Source organism: Ascaphus truei, chromosome 19, assembly GCF_040206685.1.
Source record: "Ascaphus truei isolate aAscTru1 chromosome 19, aAscTru1.hap1, whole genome shotgun sequence".
In the NCBI taxonomy this organism is placed as follows: Eukaryota; Metazoa; Chordata; class Amphibia; order Anura; family Ascaphidae; genus Ascaphus; species Ascaphus truei.
Window position 1 is genome coordinate 28,849,394 of NC_134501.1, and position 19,731 is coordinate 28,869,124.

At 46.5% G+C, this 19,731-nt stretch overlaps 1 protein-coding gene across 1 annotated transcript in view; it reads right to left on the reverse strand.

Moving 5' to 3' along the window:
- The window catches only part of LOC142470105 (endoplasmic reticulum-Golgi intermediate compartment protein 3-like), a 27,918-nt gene extending 8,556 nt beyond the window's left edge, over positions 1–19,362 (reverse strand). The window contains 8 exon segments of the mRNA XM_075577041.1: positions 1,649–1,745; positions 3,541–3,572; positions 6,674–6,688; positions 7,802–7,859; positions 10,042–10,115; positions 10,118–10,206; positions 13,475–13,571; positions 19,223–19,362. Coding sequence (XP_075433156.1) covers positions 1,649–1,745; positions 3,541–3,572; positions 6,674–6,688; positions 7,802–7,859; positions 10,042–10,115; positions 10,118–10,206; positions 13,475–13,571; positions 19,223–19,310 — 550 coding nt within the window. The 5' untranslated portion in view covers positions 19,311–19,362.
- Between the last annotated feature and the right edge of the window lie 369 nt (positions 19,363–19,731).

The window sequence follows — 19,731 nt, forward strand, 5'->3', positions numbered from 1 at the left end:
CATCTACGCATATCTCCAATCCCAAAAGGAGGTCTTCACCAGAGGCGGGCGCCATTTTCAATGTTGTTCTATTGACATTTGATTGTAAATGCCCTAATTTAGATGGGAGGTGTCTGCTCACACACAGTTTACACTGTATTTTGTTTGTCTGTCTTCCCAGCGCTATAGGGTATGTTTTTCACTGCGACTATATTTTCTCTTGGGGTGAGAGAATCTTAACTATCTGTCCCTGCAGCTTGGGCAAGTAGGATTTATTTGTTTTTATGCGGGACGCTCATCTTTTCACCGATTAAAGAGCGCATTATCGTAATTTTTTGCACTATATTGTCAATCATCTTGCACGGTTTAGCGCTAGAAATCATGGACTGGATGGAAATCGCATGGAGTCAAACATGTCGGACTGAATGCCTTGTTTCTTTTCCAGTGGGAGTTTGTACGGAAAACCATAAACCAGTATTTCTTGTGATCTGTATCCATACTGGTAACCACTTTGCTCTCTCCGTTTCCAGGTGAGTTTATGGCTTGACCAGGAAAACAAAAACGGGATGGCCCCCACTTCCGCTTTGCTCAGGCTGCACCGTGGGGGCGTCAGCCCGAACTCTCCCTACAAAACGAGGACTAAGTCACGACAACCCTCTGGTGTGCCAGGGCCTGTGCCGGATGTCACAAGGGCTTTGTGAAGGGACGAGGGGTTCAGGGCCACATGGTCGCTGTAGAAGCCACAAGGCATTTTAGTAATAAGTATCTGTATCCTCCTAGAAAGAAAAAAGCATAGAACCGGCCTGGACCCGCCGTTTCAGTAAGTGGTGAGAATGGATCTGATTTGCTAAATGTTTCTATGATGAATGTTCCCAGAGAAATTATTTTGTTACTTGTTTTGGCTCAAAAAGTAAGGCCATATCCCAATTAATGAAGACAGTAATTGAATATTTTCATGTAATGGTGTGTTTGTATATCAAGGAAGCACGAAAGGACATTTACCAAGCAGTGCTATGTCATAAGACCCCTTCTGGTGCCGAAAGAAATGTTACCGCCTATTCAAACCCCTCCCAAGTGTCTCCAAACTAAAAACAAATTGAGTTAAAAATATTTCCAGGTATTGGATTCTGGTAAGAAAAATGCAATCACCCCGGTGCGACCTCAAACATAATTTGATCATAGGAGACACTGCCCCTTTAAGAGGAAAAGGGCAAACACATGGCAAAGCGATCTTCTGAGGAACAAGGCGTGCCCCAAAACTCAAGGGATGGGAAGTGAAGGAGCGGTCTCGCATCCTATTTACAATGACAGATCTGCCTTTTATCAAGCGGACACATTTTAAAGAGACAATCCTTCCTAGGGCCAAAGTGTACTGATGGCAGTGACATGTTTAAGGGGTCACATCTGGGTGATGCTTTTTTTTCTCTGGCTGTGTTTGCACCTTTAAACTGCAAGTCACATTCTGTCCATTAAAACCTCCATTGACGTCCACAGCAAACACCAATACCGCTATAATAAATGCGAATATTAACTTATCGTAATTTTTACTACCGCGGTATTACATCATATCGGTATATTGCCCAACTGTACAGTTTACAGAGTGAATGAATGTCGAGATCTCCTTCGATATGAATCCAAAAGCACATGATCAACATTGAAATATATTTACCTTGGCTGGCGTCGACACTGGTGCCATCAAGTGGGTTTACGATGCCCGGATAATCCCTCCCAAAGGAAAGATGTTTGATGTGATGCGTCATATTTATCTGAAAGAACACATTTAGTATTAATATACGGCACTCCTGATATGCCATGTAAAATACAGAAGGGTATAACACCACGACTCAAACTGGCGCCTGGCGCGGGACCTTCATGTGGCCCATGGACTTGCTAATTTCATACCAGTTACTTAGTGTTTTTCACACCGAAACTCACTTGTAAGTTAAGGTAAAGTAAATATATATGGTACAGATGTTATGTAGATGCATCTAAAATGATATTGAAATAACCCTTGTCGCCCATTTACTGATCTGACCTCTTTGGAGAACTAGTAGAAGACCCCTGGTATACACCTTCAACATGAAGCAAGACCTGCCCAGACAGAGCTTACAAATCGAAGCAATGTGAGGCGACATGTCAAGCCAACGCCCTGCTTAACAGGATTTGCAGGTGTGAAGGCACATTGTAATGTAACACTTTTCTATCAAATCTGGTCCGTAGAGATGTGCGAAAACTTTGCATGAGGTCAGGAACCAAGCAAAACGTACCCTGGAGTTTGAATATAACCGCGGCTGAGTCACAGCTCGAACGCGATGCTCCAAGCAATAAGTCAATGGCCCAGATACACAAAAGGGTGCCAAGCTTTAGCACGGCCATACTCCTAACGATATGAATGGGAGCGGAGGCGTGCTAAAGATCAGCACCAGTGTGTGGATCTGGGCCAATGTGCACTATAACTGTTTAATATGCTAATAACTCTACAATCACGTAATGCAGAGACTATAAATACGGAAACAAGGGTTCGCTCACAGAGTGGTGGTATTTCGCTGAAAGCCCCCAAATCTAAGGCAAATTTCCCGATATTAGCATGGTGATGCTTGGTGAAATATTTAGCAGGGAATTTAATTTTGGAAAACAGTTAACATTTCTCCAACACATTTTGGACCATTTCCTACATCGCTGATCCACAGGGCAATGGTTTCGCTCTGGTACCAAACTAACGCATAGGTGGTCCACTTCAGCCCTCAAAGGCCACCAACAGGCTAGGTTTTCAGGATATCCCTGCTTCAGCACAGGTCGCGCAATCAGTGGCTTAATCAGAATGGCGAAAAAAGAGAGATCCAGCGCTCCACGGATTTCAAGATAAATGAATTTATTGTGCCACACGACGTTTCGACCAACAGGTCTTTTTCAAGTGATTAGGCCTAATCACTTGAAAAAGACCTGTTGGTCGAAACGTCGTGTGGCACAATAAATTCATTTATCTTGAAATCCGTGGAGCGCTGGATCTCTCTTTTTTCCTCAGTGTACATAGTAATTTGCCTGGCAGGTACTTCCTATAACCAGCAGCACTGTATGTATTTATTATATTGTTGTGTGCAGCCAAAACCCCTTTACATTGGTACTTAGTCAGAATGGCAGCAGCACCTGTGCTGAAGCAGGAATATCCTTATAACCTAACCCACGGGTGCGCAAACTTTCTGCGCTACGCCCTCTGCCTGCTCAGCCCTAGTGCTCGCGCGCCCCCCCATACCTAACAATTGGCGTCAAATTACGCCGCGGGGTCATGTGATGTTATGTCAACCTGCGGCGTCATTTTATGCCACGGCAACGCATCGCCCAAAGTCAAGGTAAATAAGTTAGAGGCCACGCGCGCTTCCTGGCATTAAATTTAAATGCTTTGGGGGGGAAGAGCGCGGGGCCTCTATAACCGACGTGCCCCCCCCCCCCAAATAAATCTTGTGCCCCCAGTTTGCGCCCCCTGACCTAACCTGTTGGTGGCCCTTGAAGACTGGAGTTAGCCACTCCTGGTCTAATAATGCTATTTCTGATCATACTCACATTGTCAAGTCCAAAGCTCTGCAGATCGTGAACTGTCGATAGAAAAGAAAAAGATATATACAGATCTTCATAAAGCACAATTGCATTAACCGCTTACATACAAGAGGCGCCTGTAACGTACAAGTGACCAACTGCCTCTCAGACGGTGGAGAATAAAGCCAGATAAAGCAATTTTGTGATTCCCTCCGGTTGCTCCCTTCGGTCTGATGTCACCATGTGTTCAAAAAGAGTTTGCACAGGCAGAGCCCTCCCCGGCCCCCTATCTTTATTGGGTCTCTAATAAGGACAGTGTGAGCCAAGGGGAAAGAAAACACTATATTAACAAACATTGCCCCATTCACCGCCCTAAACAAATGTAATGGATAAATGTTATTTATGCAAGAAACCTCAACCCTCTCTAATAGCGCGTCTGAGATCAGATGCATTGTAAGAACCCCCAACCCTCTCTAATAGCGCGTCTGAGATCAGATGCATTGGAAATTCTTCTGTATTTAGTACAATTTTCAAGACCATAAAATTGCAAGGAACCATTAGGGCTGCGATTCCAGTGCGTTCTACCGGGCCAAGTACATGCGTCGGTGCGCATTTAGCAGCCGCGCTGTACTGCAAGTTCACACATACAATTTTTTTGTATGTGGAACTTGCGACGGAGACGTGGCCACGCCCCCGCCAGCGGTTCATCCAATGAGGGCAGACCAGCCACGTGAGGTCATGGTGATGGCCACGCCCCCGCAAAAAGCCCACCACGCCCCCTCCCGTCACAAACGCTCCCTCTCTCCCAGGGCCGCGATCTGCGGTGAAGCGCTGTGCACACGCCCTCGGGCGTGCGTGCTACAGAACGCACTGGGACCGCAGCCTTAGGGATGCCCAGGGAACCCAAGGGGCCCCTAGGAACCCTGGTTGAAAAACACTAACCTATGCAGTGGAGGAAATACAAAGCATAAAGTATAACATTGGTAGTGAAGGTACCTGATGAAAGGGTCACCTTAACAAGGATGCATGTTTGGCCAAACAATTGAACTAAATGACCCATATTTGGAATAAAAAAAAATAATGTATCAAGTAATGTCATATTGGACATTCTATATTGGGGCTTCTATGCACTGTTCTGAGAGTAACCCTTCTGCATTGAGGACGCTAATGATCATAAAAGCGGTAGCGGAGGTGGGCGATCATAATGCGACGAAGAGCAGCGTCCGCAAAATTCATAGGGGTGACAATTGGCAAACCGTGCAGAGAAGCGGCAGCAGAAGAGAAGGGCAGTCCTGGTGTGTGTGTGTGTGTGTGTGTGTGTGTGTGTGTGTGTGTGTGTGTGTGTGTGTGTGTGTGTGTGTGTGTGTGTGTGTGTGTGTGTGTGTGTGTGTGTGTGTGTGTGTGTGTGTGTGTGTGTGTGTGTGTGTGTGTGTGTGTGTTCTCTAAAGGGAACACACACGACTTCTACTCCTTTTTATAACAGCCCTATAGTTTACCATTATAAGCCCCTCCCCATAACAAGGAAAGAGGAGCAGAGCAAGTTTAGCTTGCAAGAGGAAAAGGATCTACTGGATTTGTCTTTAGAAGGTTTTCCATCACACGTGCTGCCCACAATATGCAACTGAAGACCCTGAGCCAAGACAAAAGAAAGGTTACATGGAGCTGAAGTTCTTCTGTAGCATGGTGAATTGAATGATCAGAAATGGCTAGTTATACTTGGATTGCCGGCCTTCGTGCGACTTAATGAAAGATTAGTGGGTTTACAGGTGCAGTGCCATGTTGCCGACCCGAATGCAACCTTGATAAAGCATTTAATAGTCTAATTACTTCCCTAAAAAGTTTTAACTGTGCTAAAAGCAAAGATTGGCGGCTTTAATTCTGTGAAAATTAATTTCTTCTGGGCCTCTGGATGGGGTGCCATTGTCAATCAAGGGGTTTGTTTACCCTCCCCCTACGATGTCCCTATCAGAGAGCCAATAAAGATAAGGGGAGGGTGAGAGGGGGCTCTGCCTGTGCAAACTCATGTTGAACACAAAGTGCCATCAGACAAAAGGGAGCAGCCAGAGGAAAATCATCCCCCACCCAGGTCTCCGCTCACTAAATATTTCTGGTTAAAAGACAATAAACCAATGTGACCCCTAAACAGGTCACTGTCATTAGCACACATTGCTCCTAGGGAAGATTTCACCTTTAAAAATCACCCAAGATCTAGAATAATCCTAACTGAATTCTACCTTCTTCCTAATGGAAACCCCTAAAATCAGGGCATGCATTGCCACATCACACGATATATTTTACTTTTGGGGAGAGAATTGATGCGTTGGAGGTGCAGTTCCAGTATCCTCACTGCAGCATTTCAGCACAATGTTGCTGTAAAAGCTTTTTTTCCTGTAGGCAATTAAAAATGGCCGCCTGAGGTATTTTCTCAAAACTGCTAAACAACTGACCCGATCCCTGGACTTGTTACTAATTCATACTAAATTACTTATTTATACATCAGACAAACATAGGGTACAAGTGAAACCTTTAATGGCCAACTTGTGGTTAAGAAGAGCTAGCTCTCACAGAACCAGGGGTCTCTTCAGGCAGATTTTAGTTAAAAAAAATCCCAGCAGGACTTGTGTTCCTAAAAGCCAGCACACCTCACAACCACGACTTAACCACTGAGGACTTCTACACTACTTTTGTAGTGTCTATTCAACCGGCTAACAAGGTACAATCCTCTTTCTACATCATAACAGAGCTGGACAAACTGGACAAGTGGATTTCTTCCCCAGCCTGGTGTACAGCAGTGGGATATTGGGGGTGGCGACATATGGAGTTCTTAGCGCTACGCAAAGCATTGTGGGACGCAACTTTGAGAAGCAGATCGTGCTCCAAAGACGGTCAGTGGAAACCACCATTTTCCCGCACCGGCCGCCACAGTGGACAAATGACTTCCCGCGAATTTGCTTTATGGGTTTAGCAAATGTACATCTCTCACAGAAGTGCATCCAAAAAAGGCAGGTTGGCCCTGTTTAGCCATGCAATAACTACATAATGAACACGGCACAATTCTGTGAGGTCTTGAATGAATTGGTCCCAAAGTCAGCTTGCCAAAGCCCCCTGTACAGAATAGGTATAGCGAGATGGAGAATAGACAGTATTCTGTAACACTTACTCTCAACTGCGTGTACTGCACAGAAAAGTAGGCAGAGGGGAGAGGAGAGGTCTTAATTATACAACACGGAACAGTCCTGATTAAGATAAGACAGCAGAGACTGACATTAGTACACAACCTTTCATTCTTTTGGGTAACTAGAGCATCCTGGTTAAACAACCCCTTGTTTTGGTCACCCACTGGTCAGTGTAAATCTTGTTGCAAGAACCACTTTGCCCACCCAGTCTGTCCATTTTCCTATCGGCCGTCAAACTCCAACCCTACTAGATCCTTGGCGCTCATATTTACGATGGCCTAATGTCCATCACAAGCATGTTTGAATCCTCTTACTACATTAGCCTTATACCACTTCTGCTGAGAGCCAATTCCACAAATATACCACCATTTCCGTGACGAACGACTTCACATTTTCACGGAGCCTTCCACCCCCCAGTTTCCGAGCGTGGCTTCTTGTTATAACACTTTTCTCTGAGATACAGTGGGCTTCCTTCCTCTACTTTGTTGGAACCCTCCATATGTTAGAACGTTCTCATATCCCCCTCTCCTCCAAGTTGTAAATATGGTGGTCTTTTATAGTCTTTCCCAATGGGTTTTATGGTGTAGACCAGCATTTCCCAAACTTTGTTACCCTGTGCTCCCTCTGCTAGAAAATAGTCCCCCAAAACTCCCAATTAATAAATCTCATCGCCATCTCACTAATTACACTGTGTGAGTGATCCCAGGCAGTAAAGGGTCCTGAGCCTGTGGGGAAAACATATGCTTAATAAACCACCTAACTGCCCCTCAGTGTGTGAAGGCAGCAGTGGGAGAGGGGGAGTGGGGTAAATCACTCTTACTCACTGCGGGAGCTTCCAAAGTCACTCCCCACAATGCCTTGCTGCTGTGTCACCTGGCAGCTCATGCTGTAACTGTGATACCCCCCAACACTAAGGTGCAGTCCCCATACAGACTCAGGACTCCACAGTGTGTATGCTTGTTTTCTCTTTTTCTCTTGAGGAATCCATCAAGAAAAGAACTTTGTCTACAATCACAATTAAATCATTCCTCAGCGCCACAGCATGTGTCTTTCCCCAGCCATCGAACATGACCCAATATCAACACGACAGGTCACCCGAAGGCCTCACTTACCGTGGACATGGGACTGCTGGAAACTTTTCCCGGGCGCGAAGTGAAAGTTTCCAGCGACCTGTTGCAAAGAAACACATTGGTTTGGTTACGGCTTCGAACACCTGCAATGACCTTCCCGCAGAACTAGGAATGGGCGAAAGGGACGCCCGAGCTCGCAAAGCGTGGAATGTGCCATATGAGTGGGAGTAAGGGTCTGCCCGCGATTCGTCATGGGGGGACTCCATGCCTCTGGACGAGCTTATTGGCAAAATGCTCCACAAAAATCGCTAGTTTCGCTTAAGGCTAATTTCCACTGAAGTCTTTACTTTTATTTATTTTTTAACCCTAGTTGGGAAGCAGGGGGTCCTCAGAGCTGAATGGTGTTAATTCGAGCTCCGGGGACCCCCTGCTCTCAGAGGTACTTACCTCTGAGAGGGCCCCGGATGGGCATGCAATATGGAAGTTTAAAGGTCCAGCTGGCCAACGTCATCCCTTGTGGCTTCCTATTGGCCTCCGAACCTTTAATCCCGCATTACATACCGGCAGCACCTTCAGAGGTCAGAATCTCAGGGTGCAGGGGGTCCCCGGAGATGGAATCAACGCGGTTCAGCTCAGGAGACCCCCAGCATCATACCCAGGAGACGGGGGGTTGGGGGGGATACATTTATTTATAAAGGGAACGGCTTTTCTTTTGGAGACTATAGATGGGACAAGCAGCTGAAAGCTGCGAACTGGCAAAATGGAAGACTCGTCTAGCGACGTTTTTAACCCTTTGAAGCTCGCCGAAGCGTTTCCCAAGGAATCCAGTCTGGGGGGCAGGAAATGCTTACAATTCCACGCCTGCATGCGGGACAGTTTGGCACTTCTCTGCATGTACACCGAACGCAAAGCAGAGCAACAATGTGTTATCTGCACCTGTGACACTGCTGCTGCCCTCAACCCAAACATTCCTCAACTCTTCCGCTGTAGTTGCTTTGCAAAGTACCCTTGGCAGTGGAAGGGTTAAAGGGTATCTAGCACGCGAGTGCAGTTTTTCACGCTTGTTTAGTAATGAAGATTTCCTTTTAAGTTACGAGACTTTGGAAGTCAGTGTATCATTTCGTGGCACTTCTTCCCCACTTTTTGTTCTTTGATACATCTGTAGATACATTTTTTTCTATTTGGAATGTGCAGTATTTTATTTTTTCACACTTATTCGCACATTTTAATTCTCACTCGTCACACGATATTTATATATTTTTGCATGTTTTAACCATCTACATACTGTATACATCAATATACAGACAGACGTCTGAATACCTACATCTTTACAAATACATTAATATACGTGTGTATATATGTGTATAAATGGATACACATTTTTATGTATATTAGGACACTAGTTTATGATTTCATTCTCCTTTTAGTATATAAAGGTAAGTAAAAGGTGGAAAACGGCGGTCACTGCTCCTCTGGAAAAAACTCTCCAACCAGGCGTATAAAACGAAAAAAACTTTATTACATCAAAAAGAACATCCACATGTCTAAGACACTCTGAGCGTTTTATACGCCTGGTTGGAGAGTTTTTTCCAGAGGAGCAGTGACCGCCGTTTTCCACCTTTTACTTACCTTTCTTCACCGTTCGCGAGCAGGAGCACGCCACCGCTAAAGACAGCAACAACAGCAACGTCCCTTACAGCAGCATCCGGCAGTTCTACAGTTCAAGGGATGATGTGCACCGGCTGAATTAACCCCTCGATCACAAGATGCAGGTGAGGCTAGCAGTAGCTGGACCCGTGATTTACTCCTGGGCTATGTCTAGATAGGGCTCTGGTGTATCTCTACCAGCCGTGCTACAAATGCCCCCCATCTAAGATAAGGGTTCACAATTGAATATTTGAAGGATTTATTGAATGTTTTATCGTGTTGCTGCGGTGGTTTCATACTGACTCTCTCCACTTGTCCACAATACCTGCAAGGTTGTAGCATCAGTCTTTTGGGGATATCCCTTATTTTTCCTATCCTTTTAGTATATATCTACATGTAAAAGAATAAAACAATTTAGTGTCAGATATAAAAATAAGTCATTTTTATTGTTTTCGGATGGACACTATTTATATTAAAGTATACGGGTGAAGTCTTGTCCTACGCCTCCTACTTTCTCTCCCCTAGTAACAAGATTATGAAGTCCCTCCTGTATATATGGTGTTACAAGGCAGGAGCAGGATCTGACGATCGAGTCACATTGGTCTTAATATGGGAGACGTGTGAGGAGCACTTACCTTGTTGACTTCTAGAAACCCGTACACTTGGCAGCCCTCGTTCCTCTGCTCTTCCATCTTCTGGCTGAACCCTCCCGCTTACACTGGGCTATGGAGTCCGGAGTCTTGAACGCCCAGCCTTTCCTTCGGTACGCCTCGCGGACATCATCGCAGGAGTTACAACACCTGCGAGGAACCAGATAACACAACCATGTTATTACGAGTGACAGAATGTGTGAAACAATAACTGCAAAGAACTAGGAAACACATTCTAGAATCATAATCTAATTTAAGAAAATAAGGTGGTTCCCAGCACTCGAGAGATATGTTAATAAGAACGGTCACACGCGTTAAGTGAAAAAAACAATAGAACATTTGTTACTGATGTGAGTGTGTACAGAAACATGCAATATTACATCTCATACAAAAAAAGGTCAACAATGTGATACACCACTCAGGTCCTAAAGCGACACGGACAATCGCAGGAGAATATATACAGAATATGTATCAAAATGAGCACGTCTGAGTGAACACACAAACTAGATACACAACCAAAAACAGAAAGAAAAAGAGCAAAAGGAAACAAACATGAGTAATAGCACACAATTACACGCATCTCACAGGCGCTGTGACTCCGATGAGCTGGGACACCGCAGATCTAGGCATTTTGAGGGGCACTTTTTAGGAGAAGGGAAGTGCCACCTGTATTTGACACGTGGGAACTGATCTGAAGACTGGGTTAGTGCCCCGAAACGTTGCCCCCCTTGTTTAATTGCGTGTTCCCTTGCCCCATGCTCGTGGGATTTTCTCCTCGAGTCCTTGTAGTGGATAAGTATCGGAGCGCATACATACTAGTGTTGATTTTGATACATATTCTGTATATATCGTACTGTTATTGTCCTTGTTGGTGTATGATCCGAGTGATGTGTATCACCGGATATATTTTGTATGAGATGGAATATTGCATCCTTCTGTACACACACTATATCTTTTATCAGCAACAAATATTGCGTTTTTTTCATCATTTAACACGTGCCCGTTACCGCCCTTACCAAATAATACGTTTTCAGTGCTGGGAACCACCTTTTTACCATTAACCTAGAGGGAATTGGGGTCCCTCTTTGTTCCTGTTGCACCGGTATTTGTATATATTGATACCCGTTCCGTTCCAAGGGGGTGCTGTCTGACCTATACACTTTTCATAATATTAAGTCTCCTTAAAGTGATCAGAAGCATTGGAAAACCTGAAACAAATCAATAACAATGATACAGCTCAACCCCGTTACAACGCGAATCCGCTTAGAACGCGATGCCAGCGTGGCGCCCAACCATTGTGTACTCCGAGCACAAAAAGTCATCTGCTTTATGTAATAAAATGCCAAGGTAAATCGCCGGTATTGCGAGTTGCTTTTATATTCTCTAGGATTTAAAGAATATTCTGGCAAAGGAAAAACATGGGTAGGGTCATGTGAGAAGGTTACAGGCTCTGTACTTCTGTAACCCAGGCTGTGCTGCAAAGCTGTGTAATGCGGCAGGCAGAAGCTTATATGGGTCCCATGTTAAAATGGATAAGAAGCAAAAGGGGAAACCGAGTGCTCATTTGCATGTCATTACCCAGAATCCCTAGCTGAAGTGGAAGCATAGTATCCTGTTAGATAATGGGGAAAGGCAGGGTTGCAGACCTGTTAACGTGCTCACAAGTGATATTTTTATTTGATCGTTCGTAGCACAAATTGAAACGGTTGAACAATTTTAAATTAACTGAGCCAGCCGCGGAACGTGACAGAGCCACCTTGCGCCAGCCGTCGACGTTCTTGTTGGGGTGGAGAGGCCAACAGCTAGGAAACTCGAGACAGATTCTTTTTTTAATACTACTAGGTGAGCGACTAGTCACTCTGTTTATGTGATTTAGGGGAATATTCACCCAATTAAGAAAAAACATCCAGAATTCAACCCTGCCCCTTGTTAGAATAAGCTGCACACCTCTCTCTACCTGTATCGGTTCTCAGGATGTTATTGGCGTTAACCAAGCTGATGCTGGCACAACGAAACCCTTCACCTCCTCTGCTCCATGCCAACCAATGTCTGATAACTGCGCCTAGCAGGCTCCAGCATTTATAGCTAACCAACACACTGCGTTATGATGTCACTGATGAGCTCACGTGACCTCACAATGCTGTGGTCAGCGGCCTACCTACCAAAGGCAGAAAGAATTATGTGAAGGAGCCCACCCAGCCAACACGAGACATCATTATTTATAATAGTAGTATGTATATTCAAGCATACCGTCTGCAAAGGATTACCAACATATTAGAATATAAATATTTATAATCATTTGAATTGCAACTCTTGAGTTAAAACATAACTGCAAAGGACCAAACACCACGACAGAGATATACACACACGGGACACTATCTAACGCGATAGATCGCATCCTCAAGCACTACAGAACTTGCAAATAACCAACAATTTTAACGTTACGATCATAAAAAAATAAATAAAAAACGCTTCCTTGACATGATCACAATTACAACCAACACACACTTAATATAGGTCTACCCTACTATCACAGAAAATGGAAAAATCTCAGCCATACTCCAACCTGCCAGAGCATCTAAAGAGGGCAAACTCATGTCACCCGAGTTTTTAAACAAGAGTTTACACAGACAGAGCCCCCTCTCCTCTGCCCCCCTAATCTTTATTGGTTCTCCGATAAGGACAGGGTGGGACAAGGGGAAAGAAAACACTTCATTGGCAAACCCCTCACCATTGAAATGCCCCAAAGAAATATCATGTGTAATTACTTTACAGGGAACCCATGGCAGACAGATCTTTTGCTTTCCGCACAATTTGATTCATTTAAAGAAGCCAATTCAGTTGGTCCATTCTTTACAAAAGGTTTTCTGTACAGTTTGCTGCGTGGGATTGTACCGGTATGTTTATTTGTAAGCTAGAAGGGACTGCCACCTTCAAAACGTCACCGGATGCGGTGACATTTCCATTGGCACACGATCTCCGGGGTGAGATCCGCTCCCCTATATAACCTTCACAGCTCCCTTTTGACATACCTAGTACGGCCTGGCCACTTTAGTATGTTGCAGGGGAAATTCAGGCCGACGTGTAGGACAAATCGTCGTGGACGTCTACCCTAAAAAGGGTAACCCAGAAAGGCCGTTCTCTAAACCCGAAACCGGTAAGCCCATACCCTAAAAAAAAAAAAACCTAACTCCTAATCACCTACCTCAATACCAAAAACTGGCCAGCGGCTAAACAGCAGCAGCCAACTGTCCGAGGGCGGTGAAGGCCCCTATCCGTGGGCCAACTACTCCACTTATGTTTCTGGCATCCATGCACCAGTTGCGTCATGCGACAGCCCCATGGGCGATCACGTGACACGGAAGTGCTGGCGGGAGCCAGGAACCCCAGCACTGTAAAAAGGTTGACATGCAATTACCGGATATCTTCAGTCTCGGCTCCGTAGCAGCTTTCGCAGCGTTCGGGGTCTAAGGAAGTTGGATCAAACACCGTCTCCTCTTCCGCTTTCCCTAGATCTGGAATGGAGTATGATGGAGATTAGCGGTGACGGTGCAGTCCCACCTAACATATGCCACCAAACGTCTGCCATTTACAAGCCCCACATTTGTTTTTTCATTTATTGTAGGGTCGTTACAGACACTATTGAATAACATCAAATGATAATTAATAAAATAGAGAGAGATGAGCTGGGGAGCTTCACAAATATCAGTAGCAATACACCCAAACCATGAGTGCCACGGTGCAGTGATGCAACGGGTTACCTTCTCCTCCATGAGCGCAACTTCCCAGATAAAACTTAAAGCCAACTCAACATTTAATTCGTTATGTTACACAGTATGTGAAGCAGTGGGTCCCACTGAGCTGAACCGCACTGTTTTTCGCTCTGGAGACCCCCTGGTTCTTGAGATCTTGATATTTTTGGGCGCCAGTGTTCTGGTCCCCTTTTGGGAAATCAATATGGCTGCCACCCAAGCATCACTCCAATGGTCCAAAAGGAAGCTGTAGTGTCACCGCATGGTCATCTTTCCTTTTACGGCACATAAAAAAGGTAAATACCTCTAACTGTGGGGGTCCACAAGCTAAGAACAGTGCGATTCAGCTCAGGGGACCCCACTATTCAGAATATGCAAACACACAATGGATGGGAGCCTTTCGAATTAAATCAACAAAAGAATGAAGATAGGATGGTGAGCATTTGGAAGAAACAGGAGTATATTTCAAGGGAACCTTCCAATGTGCCTCAAGTAGAAAGCTTTCTACCAGTGTATCCTGCCCATGTTCATATATGGATGTGAAACCTGGACCCTAAATGCGAAGATAATTCAGAATCTTCAGACAACACAAACAAGTATGGAGAGATGCATGCTGGGTATTACACAGAGACAAGAAAAAGAATGACTGGGTTTGAAACCAAACCAAATTCTGTGACATCATAAGGGAGAAGAAATGAAAATAGCGATGTGTCGGACATATGACAAGGAATGACCATTCTTGGACAAAGACGGTACTCGGCTGGATACAAGAGAGATTGAAAGACCAAGACGATGACCAAAAAGTAAGATGGGAGGATGGGATGAGAAAATGTGGTAGCACAACATGGAGAAGAGAGGCTACAACCGCAGTACCTTGGAGATCATTGCGGAGGCTTCATCCAGCTGTGGGGAGACAAGGGCTGATGCAGATATACACAGATATGGAGGGGATTGCTGTTTTACCTTGAGCGTTAAGGGCATGGGGGTGATAGGGTTGTTAATACTCTGAATATGTAAATGTATCCCCGCGGACCCCACCACTTCCCGCTGAGTGAGGTTATGTTCTATAATGTGTATTCAGCGTTAAGTGTCACATATGAGGCTCTTGGCAGCATGATAATGCAGTATTATAGTTTTTCAACAGCGGTTCCCCTGGCATTCTTAAAGGGTTCCCTGCAATTTTCAGGTTATTTGAAAATGGTACCAAACACAGAAGATTTTACAATGCATCTGATCTCAGACACTATTAAAGAGGGTTGGGGTTCCTTACAATGCATCTGATCCCAGAAACACTATTAGAGAGGGTTGGGGTTCCTAACAATATCCCAAATGCTATTAAAGAGGGTTGGGGCTCCGCAGACTCACAATAAACTTATAGGTTCCTTACCCAAAAAAAAAAAATTAGTTTAAACCTACGTTGTACTAGAAAGGAAAGTTTCACACCCAACTGAATAATTTGATATTGTAGGTTTATATGGTGCCAGCCAACATATGCCGTGCTTTACACAGGACATAACACAGCGGGGGATACTACAACTAGGTGTAACCCCCTTTGTAAGTGGATGCAGCAGAAACACACTGCCCCATGCCTGGATCCTCCCCAAAGCATGATCAGCATGTGACTTGTGATGAACATGGCCCCAGCCAATGACAGTCTCAGGAGAAGATGGACTAGAGAAGAGTCTTTAAGAGTCCCTGGTGGAGCACGAGGGGGCAGAGTTGCTGTGACCCTGGGGGACCTTGGGCGATTATAAGTGGTCAGGAACCAGTCGACTCAGCGGTACGACTCAACGGACGCTGGGTGACCAGATTGCATCGAGGAGTGGAGCCTGCGCTGAGAAGCAGTCTACCTGATATCGGGAGGCATGAGTAGCGACTGAGGGGATCCTCATCACAAGACAAGTAAAGGGGTTCCAAAGTTTTTCTGACGCACAGGCCTGCTACATTCAAACACGAACTACAAGAGCTCAAACGGTGTGCCGGCACCTATTTAAGGTCCCCACAAGTACAGGGTCAAGTGCTCATGGGAGACACAGGTAACACCTGTGCATCGTCTTGTAGGAGATATAGATTGTGTATGTGTATGAATGATCCTCCCGTTTGGGGATCATATGTTATCATGGTATTGAAAAAGAATTATGATATAAATACTCTTGTATATACCGCGGGTATGAGGGGGGAGGGAAAAGGGATAGTAGGAAACCCCTGCTCAGCTAATAGTGTGTAGTTAGTAATGTAGATACGATGCTGTACTGAGAAATGTGCAACAAATATACCAAAGAAAGAAAGTACTCAGTTTAAGTTAGCATTCAAGTATCAGTAATGATGAATGTCAATATTAAAAATAATCTTTATTAGAATACTTATGATTAAAATAAATGGTGCAATGAAAGGAGTAAAAAGGGAGCAAAAATTAAGGGTTAATTTCCTATTGGAGCTTGGAACTGTAGTTTGAATAGTAATGTAAGGCTGAGTCCATGCTCCCTGCTTGCTCGCTGAGGCGCGCTGAGGCTCAGGGAAAGTGGGTGCTTTTCCCTGGCCTTGCGGTTGCTTACCGCACGCGCTCTCAGCAGGCCATCAGGGGGCGGGCGCGTCACTGGCCGGGGGCGGGCCAGTGACGTCACGGAGCTGGTTCGCCCTCATTGGGCGAACCGCTCACGTGACCGACCTGTCTCGCCGGCAAGCGGGGGAATTTTAAATTCCCCTAAGACCTGCGCTTCCGCAAGTGCGCGGAAGCGCAGGTGAGCCCCTACTAAAGCCGCTCTAATTGCGGCTGAAGGGGCTCAGTGCTGAGTGGGAGCGCGCGTCAGCAAGCAAGCAGATAACATGGCCGAGGCCTAACATGTAACAATGTAAACAATGCTTAAATCTTAAAGTCAGACAAAGCAGACGGTCATGAAGAGGTCGTCGGTTTGGTTTTACAAACTACAGCCTAGTCGTAGTGTCTTGTGATAACATATCCGGTTATTGGGCTGCGTCTATAGTAACCGCGACGGCGAGCGCTGCGAGAACAAGTCTGTGGAAGTCGGAGGGCAGCCAGTGTGTGCGGGGCCGAATTTTCAAGCTACAAATTCATTTGTTTGTTTTTTTGCGCGGCGGCCGCCTCACGTGAGCGGTTCAGCCAATGAGGGCCGAACCAGCCTTGTGACGCGTCCACACGCCTCAGACCTCAGTGCAGGGGTCGCTCGAGCAATGCCTTGCACTCCGTCACGCGCGCCTACTATAATCTCAGCCATACCCAGAATATCAACATATCCCATTATTAGTATCAACAAAGTAACATCCACGCGGCTCGGACCTACAGCTCAACAAGGAGTCGACACCAGTGTCTAAAAGCTCAATGAAGCTTAAAGGGATTAAAACACAATCCAGAGTATATTCTATGATATTCTGTTATAATCAACTGCCATTGAAGCCTACGGATAACGAGACAAAGCCTGAACAGATCAATCCGCTCCAGAGTTGTGGGTACATAAAAAGAAAAGCTATTTAAGCATAGGTGCGACACAAATACCCAGCAAGAGGCAGCACTGGACAGCCCTACATGGTTCAGCACCTACCTCCCCATATCTCAATGATGAAGTGATGTAGATCAGTGGTTCCCAACTCCAGTCCTCAAGGACCACTAACAGTGCAGGTTTTAAGGCACTCCTCTCATTAGCACAGGTGGCCCAATCATTGTTACTGAACCACCTGTGCCCAAGCTGGGGTATCCTTAAAATCTGCACTGTTACTGGTCCTTGAGGACTGGGGTTGGGAACCACTGATGTAGATGACAAAACGCGTAGGGGTAAGTTCAAGGTCACATCTTGCTAGCTACTGGTGTTGCCCCTATGCTTAAACAGAAGTTTTCTATCCACAACCATGGAGCGGAGCGGTCTGCTTATGCTTCATACCCATTATTACTTAGAATACACATCGGCATCAACGGCAGTTGATCTGAACATAATCACAGTACGTATCTCACCAGAAGGAATAATGAAGCCAGCTACATCTATGTTAAATGAATCCTATAGTAACATAGGAGATTAGGCCGGGAGACATAACAAGTTCTAATCGGGTGCAAAAGCAATAAAGAAAACAGCAACAAATTCATTAAGGAATCTGATTAAATGCAACTGGAGATTTTTAATTTGATAAATGTGGTGAAAATGCTTCTGCCCGGTTTTGCAGCCGGGAAACTCTGTATTTCATGCAAAGTGTTCACATAAAAACTCCACGGAAGATTCTGTGCGTCTCATCGGGTCTATTGTGATGTGTCTCACTAGGATGCTGGTGGTGCAGTGTGATGCGTGTCTCACTAGGATGCTGGTGGTGCAGTGTGATGCGTGTCTCACTAGGATGCTGGTGGTGCAGTGTGATGCGTCTGGTCTCAGTCCCTCTCCTCCTTAGACTGCGCTTATAGTGCCGGCAATAGCAACGTCGCGTCAAAACAAATGCATTGCCGCCGTCGCGTGGGCTTATAGTAAGCACGGCGCGACAGAGCGACGGCTTGGTCTGATCGCTGGAAGTCATCTCAATTTGATTTTTCCAGCGACCGCAGCCTGACGTCACCGACACTATTAGCGTAGACCAACACCTCGCCCTGCAGGTCCCCTGATTTCCCATCCTCCCCTCCCTCAGCCCCCCTACTCTCCCCTCCCTCAGCCCCCCTACTCTCCCCTCCCTCAGCCCCCCTACTCTCCCCTCCCTCAGCCCCCCTACTCTCCCCTCCCTCAGCCCCCTTTCTCTCCCCTCCCTCAGCCCCCCTACTCTCCCCTCTCTCAGCCCCCCTACTCTCCCCTCCCTCAGCCCCCCTACTCCCCTCCCTCACCCCCCCCACTCTCCCCTCCCTCAGCCCCCCTACTTTCCCCTCCCTCAGCCCCCCTACTTTCCCCTCCCTCAGCCCCCCTACTCTCCCCTCCCTCAGCCCCCCTACTTTCCCCTCCCTCAGCCCCCCTACTCTCCCCTCCCTCACCCCCCCCCCTACGTCCCCATCTCTCCCCTCACCCACCCCTGTACATCCCCTACTCTCCTCCCTCACCCCCCTGTAGGCCCACTACACTCTCCTCCCTCACCCACCTACCTACCCTCTCCTCCCTCACCCACCTACCTACCCTCTCCTCCCTCACCCACCTACCTACCCTCTCCTCCCTCACCCCCTACTCTGTCCTCCCTCACCCCCCTACTCTGTCCTCCCTCACCCCCCTACTCTGTCCTCCCTCACCCCCCTACTCTCTCCTCCCTCACCCCCCTACTCTCTCCTCCCTCACCCCCCTACTCTCTCCTCCCTCACCCCCCTACTCTCTCCTCCCTCACCCCCTGCAGTCCCCCTCGCGCTCCCAGGCCTCCTCCGCCCCTCGCACACCCCGGTGCCCGCTCCCTCACCTACAGCCCCCTCCGCCCCTCGCACACCCCGGTGCCCGCTCCCTCACCTACAGCCCCGCCGCACGTCTTCACCCTGAAGTCGTCCAGCGTCTTGGGGTAAGCGTCAAACTGCTTGAGCTGGTGCAGCGCCTCCATCTTCCCGTCCCGGAAGCAGAGCCCGCAAGCGGCCGTTTTACTTCCGGGTCCCTTAAACTCATCCGTCCTTCATTCATTGGCTGGGCGTCAGACAATGGGAAAGGGCCCGGAGGCTTGTGCGCTTGTGCGCATGTGCTGCCGCGGGGAGCACGCTCGTGTACACTCCTGCGTCACCTAGCGTCTGACACGCCAATGAAGCAATCGGAAGCCATCTTTGATTCTGGTAACTGTGCCCTTAAGTGGGAACACGGCGGCCATGTTTAATGAGGGCACATTTCCCATCACGGCATGTAATAGCTATTTTTAAATAGAGCAGGGAGCCCATCAGTTTGCAGGACAGAAGTATTGACTATAATTTAAATAATGTATATATATTATTTTGTCAAAAAAAAAAGTAGATTTCTCTACTTTCTCTCTGATT